At 63.4% G+C, this 9,037-nt stretch overlaps 2 protein-coding genes across 3 annotated transcripts; one reads left to right on the plus strand and one right to left on the minus strand.

Annotated features, from left to right (window-relative positions):
- Positions 1-1,657: 1,657 nt before the first annotated feature.
- On the plus strand, positions 1,658-4,537 carry TMEM54 (transmembrane protein 54). Its single transcript, XM_068159217.1, has 6 exons — positions 1,658-1,876; positions 2,478-2,671; positions 3,336-3,395; positions 3,555-3,743; positions 3,815-3,949; positions 4,085-4,537. The coding sequence occupies exons 1-6, from the start codon at positions 1,864-1,866 to the stop codon at positions 4,175-4,177; spliced, it is 684 nt and encodes a 227-aa protein (XP_068015318.1). The 5' UTR covers positions 1,658-1,863; the 3' UTR covers positions 4,178-4,537.
- Positions 4,443-8,665, minus strand: HPCA (hippocalcin). 2 transcript variants are annotated; one of them, XM_068159219.1, is made up of 4 exons: positions 8,573-8,665; positions 6,644-7,093; positions 5,358-5,463; positions 4,443-5,040 (listed from the first exon to the last, which is right to left on the minus strand). In XM_068159219.1, exons 2-4 carry the CDS (start codon positions 7,019-7,021, stop codon positions 4,943-4,945), a joined length of 582 nt encoding a protein of 193 aa, XP_068015320.1. In that variant the 5' UTR covers positions 7,022-7,093; positions 8,573-8,665; the 3' UTR covers positions 4,443-4,942. The 2 variants fall into 2 exon arrangements, with proteins under 2 accessions (XP_068015320.1, XP_068015319.1); XM_068159218.1 differs by having other exon boundaries at positions 6,644-7,096; positions 8,573-8,661.
- Positions 8,666-9,037: the final 372 nt, after the last annotated feature.

Consider the following 9,037-nt stretch of genomic DNA (forward strand, 5'->3'; position numbering starts at 1 on the left):
AGAAAGGGAAAATAAAGAAAGAAAAAAGGCAAAGACAAAAAAAGGGAAAAAAGGCAAAGCAAACCACACAGTCTCCTCCTTTCCCCCCCCCCCTCCCCCCACCTCTCTCTCTTTGTTTTTAATTTATTGGTCCAAGCTCTGTGAGGTGTGTAAGAGTGTAAATATGTGTGTCTGTATGTCTGCCACCATCCTAAGGGACTCTTTGAATAAAGGCTCTGGTTGTCATTCCACTTGCTTCCAGCTCCTCCTTTCCCCAGCTGCAAGCCAGAGAGCTGCCGAGGCTGGAAGAGAGCTGCAGAGCTCCTCAAGGCCAAGCCCTCGCCTGCAGCTCGCAGCCCTCGTCCCTCGGCACCACAAGGCTCCTCAATACCTCCAGGGATGGGGGCTCCACCACCTCCCTGGGCAGCCTGGGACCCTGCCTGACAAGCCTTTCTGGGAAGAAATGTTTCCAACCTGAACCTTCCCCTGACACAGCCTGGGGCCATTCCCTCTTCTCCTTTCACTTGGCTGCCTCTGAGAAGAGACCAAACCCCACCTTGCTCCAACCTCCTCTGGCTGCAGAGGGCAATGAGGCTGCCCCTCAGCCTCCTCTTCTGAAGACTCAACCACCCCAGGTCCCTCAGCTGCTCCTCACAAGGCTTCTGTGCTGCTTTTGCCCAATCCTTTGTGGGCTCTGCCCTAGCCCAAGGCGTGAGGGAAACGCAGACATCTCTGCCACCTCTAGCAAGTGGATTGTGAGAGCCTTGCTCTGTCTGCAGTGGCCATGGGGACAGTGTATGCTGGCTGCAGGGGCCAGACCTGCTCTGTCCTGGAGCTGTGGCAGGGAGAGGTCTCCTCCCCCTGCAGCAGGGCTGTGTGCTGCTTAGAAGGAAGGAAGCATGGAGGCTGACCCTGTGCTGAGCCCAGTTCCCAGCACTGCTGGGTGGGGAGGACCTGAGGAGGGTGAGGGCTGGGCTGATGGCTCAGGCAGGATCTTACCATTATGGTGAGAAGTTAGGAGCCAGTCCTGGGCCAAACCCTTCCCCAGACCAGTCCTGGAAGCCAGGGCTGCCTTGGTGTCCTTGTGGGTGCCTCATGTCTGCAATGAGCTCTGCAGAGAATGCTGCTCGGTGAGGATCCCCTGTGAGCAGGGGAGGGCTTCCCAGAGCACTTCTGGGCTGCCCTTCCCACAGCCACCTCAGCAAGCTCTTGTCCTCAGCCTGCCTCTCTGTCTCTTGCCATCAGTAACCTTCCTGGAACCTTCATTAGCCACCAAAGTGGCTCCTCTGAGTCATCCCCTGGGCACTCAGCACCAGCCCTGACCTCTCTGTTTTCCTCTCTCCCTGCAGGTTGATCCCAAGTGCTTGATGGTTCTCATCTGTGGTCCAGCAGCATCCCACCCCGAGGGGCTGCCCCTTCCCAAACCCTCAGCCTGTGCCCTTGGACCTGTCTGGCCAGACCCCAGCCTGCTGCCCTTGGTCTAGGGTGGACAGAGCTCAGTGTGCTGGGGAGATGGGGAAGGGGACGAGGCAGCATGGTGTGGTGCCTTGGCACGGGGTGGCATCGGGGCATGGCCCAGCATGCCAGAGCACGGCTGAGGGAGCAGCAGCGAGAGGAGCACAGGGGTGGGGACAGGGTTGTGCTTCCCCTTGGTGGAGGCAGGTGGAGGTGGAGCTGTCCCTTTGTTCATCCTGGGGAGCTGGTCTGACAGGAACTGGAGTGGCACTGGGGTGCAGCAGGCAAGAGGCTGCAGTGGCCTGGTCCTTGTCCCCCTCCTGCTTGGCCATCTGGGGACCCTGATGGATCCTGGGGCAGAGGGCAGGGCAGGCTGTGGGGTCAGGGAACGTTGAGGGGCTCTGATGGCCTGATCCTGCCCTAGTGAAGATGTGTCAAGTGGGTGAGTCCAGCTCTGGTGTGGTGATCGAGGCGGGGGGATGTGTCCCAGCCCTGCTTGTGCCTCCAGCACTGCCCTCCTGTGGGGAAACTGAGGCAGGCAGGGAGGAGAACCGAGGGGCTGGGCTGGGGTCAGGGATGGAGCAGGGATGAGCATGTGGATGCATGAGGAGGGTGGTCCTGGGGTGGGTCCCGCTGGGGGAAGTGTCCCCACGGCTGCTGCAGCCACCCCTCACACTGCCCTGTGCTGAGAGCCAGCACTGGAGCCCTGCTCATGGGCAGCTGCTCTCCCCAGAACCTCCTCAGCGTTCCAGGGAGCCCTGGCCCTTCCCAGCCCCATCAGGGCTGCCTGGCCCCGTGGCCACCGGCCCCACACCACCGCCACAGAGCCAGGAGAGCCGGCTGGGCGGTGGTTTGCATACCAGGGCTGCCGGTATCAGCTCCTGCCTCATCCCCCTGCCAGCATGGGGCATGGCCTCTGATGCTGTCCCCAGATGCCTCAGGCCTGTGCTGAGTGAGGTGCAAAGGCAGGAGGGGCAGCTTGGGGGCAGCCATCCCACCCCTCGCAGCCCCCATGCCCGGTTCTCCTCTGCCTTCCTTTTCAGGCATCCTTGATCCCAGCAGCCACCAAAGGGTCCTGATGAAAACTGGCCTCATCCTCCTCATTATTGGGCACCTCAACTTCATTACTGGTGCCCTGGTCCATGGCACCGTTCTCCGCTTCGTGGTCAGCCTCCAGGATGTCACCTCCCTGCTGTATGCCGTCGCCAACACTGCCTCTGTCATCTCTGCCCTGCTGGTACCACGGGGTAGGGGTACTGGGGGGCATCTGGGGGGATGCAGGAGGGATGTGGTGTGGATGAAAAGGAGGATGCAGGAGGGATGTGGTGTGGATGAAAAGGAGGATGCAGGAGGGATGTGGTGTGGATGCAGGGTGGGATGCAGGATGGATTTGGCGTGGATGCAGGATGGCTGTGGTGTGGATGCAGGGCAGGATGCAGGAGGGATGTGGTGTGGATGCAGGGTGGGATGCAGGATGGATGTGGTGTGGATGAAAGGAGGATGCAGGAGGGATGTGGTGTGGATGAAAGGAGGATGCAGGAGGGATGTGGTGTGGATGAAAAGGAGGATGCAGGAGGGATGTGGTGTGGATGCAGGGTGGGATGCAGGGTGGATGTGGTGTGGATGCAGGGTGGATGTGGTGTGGATGCAGGCGGGCACGGGATGGACACTGCTCTGTCTCCCCTTCCCTGCTCCGAATTAGCCTTTCCAGCACAAAGCCAGGGGGCGTTAAATGCTCAAGGATCTGTAGCTGGGGGGAGGCTGGAGATGAAGCACCGCCCCCTGAGATGCCAAGCTGGCCTGGAGAGCGGTCAGGGACGATGCCAGCAGGGAGAGGGGACCCGGTCTGCCTGGGGTGGGCAAGCACCGCGTGTCACTGACCGCCCCACTCTTCCTCACAGACCATCTCCTGTGGCATAGCTGTCCTCATGCTGTCTCGCTACCTCGCCCCCACTGCCCTGGTAAGCACCCCGTGCCCGGCACCCAGCAGGATGTGGCCATCCCACGGAGCATGCACAGCCACATCTCCTCACCTGGGGACCGTCCCCTGGGAGGGAGCCTGGCTGGGTGGCTGTGCATGGTCCTGTCTCCCACGCTGCCTCTTCTCCCCCCTGCTGCAGAAGTGGTTGGTTTTCACCCTGAGCACCAGCAGCTGCCTGGGCTGCCTGTCCTGCCTGCTGGGCACGGCCACCTCCATCGGGCTGACGCTGGGCAGCCAGGGCCGGGCACTTCTGGCCCCCTGCTCCCTCACCAGCGTCGCCCTCCCCCCGGTCTCCCGCGAGTGCCCCTTCGATCCCACCCGTGTCTATGTGAGTGCCCAGCGGGCTGTGGGCTGGGGCTGGGTGAAGCATCGAGGAGCTGATGCCCCATGTCTCCCCAGAGCTCCACGCTGTCCCTCTGGGCCATCTCCCTCCTGCTTGACTCCGTGGAGATCATCTTCAGCGTCCGCTGCCTCCTGCTCACCAGCGACCTCCTCCAGCTCGGCTGCTGCTGCCGCGGGACACACCGCAGGAAGGTGACTCCTGCTCCCTGGGCTCGGCAGGGCTGGGGTGGACTGCTTGGGCTGGGGGGCTCTGGGGTGACCTAAGGTTTATTAACCCAAATCCCACCTCCTGCTTGTCTCATCCTCCTCATCCTCTCTGGCCTGCAGGTCTCCCTGCAGGCAGCCCCTGCAGACAGCCCCGACCCCGGGCAGTGCCTGAGCTTGCTGAGGTTGGACAGTGTGGAAAGTGCCCAGCTCTGAGCAGGACCTGAGGCATGACCCTGTGGCTATGCTCCAGCCAGCCCTGCCCCATAGACAGCCCTGTGACTGGATCCAGCTGCCCCCCAGCCCAGCTCTGGGGCAGACACATCCCCTGGATGCCACCAGCCAGAAGATGTGAACCCATCCCTGTGGTCCTGGGTGACCTGGGGCTGCAGTGAGGGAGGTGACAAGGCTGAGCCTGGACCCTGTGGGGAGCAACCTTCCCCTCGGTGTGGATGGTCCTTTCCTCACCACTGGCTGCACAGACACAAACTTTATTCTGCAGGTATTAAAAGACCAGAAGCAGGTCCCCTCCCTGTGGCCCCTGGCCGTGGGGAAGGGGCTGGCCTGGCCCCATGACCCTGGCAGTGTGTTCATGCATGGAGGGTGCTGGGAGGCCCCAGAGCCGCTGGGGCTTTGTGCCCTGGGCCGTGTCCCTGCCCCCATGGGAGGTGCAGCAGTGGTTTCACCACCAGCCTTTCCCACTGAGCTGGGTTGTCCCCTCGCTCCCAGTCCCACCAGGGACTGTCCTTGCTTGGGGCAGACCCTGCCTTCGTCCTTCCCCCATCCAAACTAGTGCAGGACCCCCCCCAGAGATGGGGACCTTCCCCTTCCCCCCCAGCCTCAGCCAAGCTCCGGCTCTCTCCCCATGGGGGCACGGTGGTGGGGACCACAGGGGCTGGGCAAGGGACAGTGGCAGTGGTCAGGGGGTGGCACAGGACCATGGGGGGGCTGCAGCAGGGGAGCTGTGGGGGTCAGCAGGGCTCAGAGCTGTGCAGCACCGCTGGGGTCGCACTGCAGCAGGCGCACGATGGAAGGGTCGCTCTTGGCACCTATGATGAACTCCTCCAGCGAGAGCTTCCCTGCAGGGGGGGAGCAAAGCTCAGTCTGGGGGTCACAGCTCAGCCTGGGGGGTCACAGTTCAGCCTGGGAGCCACCACCCCATCCTAGCTGTGCACACAGCACCAGAGACCTCCCAGTACCCACCCTGGACACTCACCCAGTGGGGATGAGCACCTTTGGGGTCAGATCCCTGGGACCCTCCAGCTGCTGGGGACCCCCCCCTGGTCACCCTGGCGGCCATGAGCCATTTAATCATGGTGTGTGCAGCTCCTTCTAAGACCCCTGGATTTAGCCATGAGACCTTTCCCTTAATCCCCTCCCAGCTCCTCTCATTTACCATCGTTATTGGTATCCATCTGTCGGAAGATTTTCTCCGTCCTTTTCTCCGGGGTGGATTCGTCCTCAGGCATGTTCATCACAGAGGAGACCATTTTGTAGATGGCCTGAGGCAGAGAGCTGGAGGTGAGGCTGGGAGCCTGCCCATTGCCCACCCAAGGTGAGGGGCAGAGCTCACTGCCCTGGGGCTGGGGCTGGTGTCGAACACCCTCCCTGCGCCAGCTGTCCCAGCACAGCCCTGGGTGCCAGCAAGGAAATCTGGCCACAGGAGGCAGCTGGAGCTGCTCCTGCATGCAGGAGGTGCCCACGGGGATGCCACCACAACGGCCTCATGAGTCACATTCCAATGCTGTTGCTGCTGGGCTGGGATTTGGGCGAGGAGAACATCTCCTCCTTGGTCTGTTGATTGCGCATCCCCCTGCCTCCTGGTGCTCAGGGACGGCTGTGTGCACCCAGCCCTCCTCGGGAGCACCAGGACCAGGGATGGGGTGACACAGGAGTGTCCCCAGGACAGGGAAGGACCAGGGAATGCCCTGGGGCAGACTGGGTGCCTGCAGCTGCAGATCTCAGCGAGTGGCTCTCTGCAGGCTCCATCCCAGGCACGATCAACCCTTGTGCCAGGGCTAGCACAGGGTCCTTGTCCCCAGCCTGCTCCATCCCAGGAGGGGACAGCCACTTTTATGCCAGCATGACACCCAGGCCCCCACCCCACAGAATCACACAGGGTGTTAGGGATTGGAAGGGACCTCGAAAGATCATCCACAGAATCAGCCAGGTTGGAAGAGACCTCCATCAAGTCCAGCTGATCACCCAGCCCTAACGAACCAACCAGACCATGGCACCAAGTGCCTCATTCAGTCTCTTCTTAAGCACCCCCAGGGACGCTGCCCCTGGGCAGCCCATTCCAATGTGCAATCTCTCTGTCTGTGAAGAACTTATTTCTAACATCCAGCCTAAACTTCCTCCTCCTGCACAGCCTGAAACTGTGTCCTCTTGTTCTGGTGCTGCTTGCCTGGGAGAAGAGACCAACCCCCACCTGGCTCCAGCCTCCCTTCAGGTATCTGTAGAGAGCAATGAGGTCTCCCCTGAGCCTCCTCTTCTCCAGGCTAAAGACCCCCAACTCCCTCAGCCTCTCCTCACAGGGTTCTGCTCCACACCTCTCACCCCCTCTGCCAGAGCAGGATCACCTCGAGCAGATCCCACAGGAGCCCCTCCAGGCAGGTTCAGAACCTCTCCAGAGGGGGCAGGGAGGGAGAAGCCGCAGGAAGGAGGAGGGACCCCTAATACCTGCACGATCTCCAGCATCTCCTCCCGGCTGATGTAGCCGTTGCCGTCCAGGTCGTACATGCTGAACGCCCACATCAGCTTCTGCTCCAGCTTGCCGCGGGAGGTGACGCTGAGGGCGATGATGAACTCCCTGAAGTCGATGGTGCCGTCGCCGTTGGTGTCGAAGGTGCGGAAGACGTGCTCGGCGAACTTGGAGGCGTCGCCGTAGGGGAAGAAGTTGGCGTAGATCTTCTTGAACTCCTCCACGTTGAGGATGCCGGAGGGGCAGTCCTTCAGGAAGCCCTTGTACCAACCCTGCAGCTCCAGGTCGGAGAACTCGGTGTTTTCCCGCAGGTCCTGGAGCATCTCCGGCCGCAGTTTGCTGTTCTGCTTCCCCATGCCGCTGGGATTGCGCCGGCTGCACCCCCGGGGGGGATGAGCGCCGCTGTGGGACAGGTTCTGGTTCCCTCCCTGCTACAGGAGGGGAGAGGGATGGGGCAGAGCTCCCTGGCGGCCCCCGGACGGACGGGTGGGTGACGATGTGGTCCCTTCCATCCCCAGTGTCCCCTCTGAGCTTTGGTGGCTACCCAGCCCCGGGCAGTGCCAGCCCCTTCGTGTTTGCGTAATAAGCCCTTAGAGCTCATCGGCATAATATCTGGGTGGCATACAGCTGGCATCGGGAGGGCAGAGCAGCCTGGAGAAGGGGGACGGGCTGGATTTGGCCCCCCAGCAGCCTGCTTGTGGGCTCTGGGTCCAGCCCAGCCTTGGGGCTGGCAGGATCTGGGTCAGCTCCCTTGGAGGAAGGGCTATTTTCAGCTCCTTTGCTGCCACCGTTAATATTTGATGCCTCTGGCTGGCACTGGAAGCCCCAGGAAGGGCCGGGGGCTGCAGATCTCTCCTCAGGGCCCTCACCCTCGCTTCGAGGTGCCCACACTCCCCGGTGAGCCCTCCTGCCAGGGTCACCCCTGAGGAGTGCAAAGCAGCTAGGAGGGGGTCAGGATGGGTGCCCAGCATCTGGCCGCACACCCCAGGTCCCCACACCCAGGGGTTTTGGAAGGACCACGACCCACTGCCCCCACCCCAGGCTCTGTTGTGACCCCTGCACGAGGAGGTGGAGGGCTTGGGGGGCTGCATTCTGTGCCTGGAGCAGCCCCTGTCTTGCCCAAAGTGGGGAGGGGTCCCAGCACCCCCAAGCCCCCCATCCTTTGGCATCACAGGGCAAACAGGATACCCCGGGAGCAGCAGCCCAGGAGTGCTGGACGCCCCCAGTTAGGGGGGCTGGGACCCCACCGTGTCTCCTCATCACCCCCACCCCAGCTCCATTCCCACTCCAGCAGCCAGGATGAGGATCTGCCTGTCCCCACCCCGCGCGGGGGTCCCAGCAGGTCCCCCCGGGGCTGACCCCCCCACACCCCCACCCCCGTCCCGCTGCCCGGGGGGCGCTGTGCCCCCTCCTCGCTCCCCGAGGCAGATCACAGTTCTGGAAGGGGAGATTGTGTGTGAGGCTCAGCACCCCGAGAGGGGTTTACAAGTCCGTCCTCCCCCTCCCCTTCCCCCTCCCATTCCCCCTCCCCTCGCCCCCCCGAAAGCAGGCATGTCCAGAAGGGTCGTTGGGCACCCCCAGGGTGCTCGAGGAGGGGAGCTACAGGGGCTTCCCCCCAAACCGGACACCCCCGGAGAGAGGGGGGCTGCTGGGGACACACCCAAGGAAAGACCCCCCTGGGGGGATCGGATTACCCCGAGCCGGGGTGGCGGAGCGGGAGGGGGGCACCGGGCACCCCTGGCAAGATGCGGCGGGGCTGGGGAGGGCTCTGCAGCCGCCGGCGGAGAGGGACGTGCCCGGGGGCTGACTCCCTGCCCGTGCCCATACCCTGGTCTCTCCGGTCCCTCAGTGCCCCCCACTCCCCGTGTCCCACACCCGGCGTCCTCCTGTCCCCTTCCACCTCCTACCTGCCCGGGGACGAGCTGCCGCCGCCGCCGTTCACCAGCGCAGCCCGGGAGCGCCCGCCGGTAGTGCCCGCCGCAGCGCCGGGCGGCGGGGGGGCACCAGCACGGGGGGCACCGGGTGGGGCACCGGGTGGGGCACCGCGGGCACCGGCAGTCTCTGCCCCGAATCTCTCCGCGATTCTCCACCCATCCCGCGGTCCTACACAGTGCCCCCCGGGACACTGCCCCACGGCAGCTTCCGTGTCCCCTCCCGCCCTAGAGGAGAGCTCAAATGCACGGGAAAGAGCTGGGGTGGCACCGGCAGCACTGGGATTGCTGGGAGGTCTGGGGGCATCAGGAGGACTGGGAGGTGTGAGGGCATCAGGAGCACTGGGAGGTGTGGGGGCACCTGGAGCACTGGGAGGTGTGGGGGCATCTGGAGCACTGGGAGGTCTTGGGGTCCCAGGGACACTGGGAGGTCTGGGGGCA

The sequence above is a fragment of the Melanerpes formicivorus genome, unplaced genomic scaffold, assembly GCF_026170545.1.
Source record: "Melanerpes formicivorus ecotype bairdi unplaced genomic scaffold, bMelFor1.0.p_v2 SCAF_45, whole genome shotgun sequence".
Classification (NCBI taxonomy): Eukaryota; Metazoa; Chordata; class Aves; order Piciformes; family Picidae; genus Melanerpes; species Melanerpes formicivorus.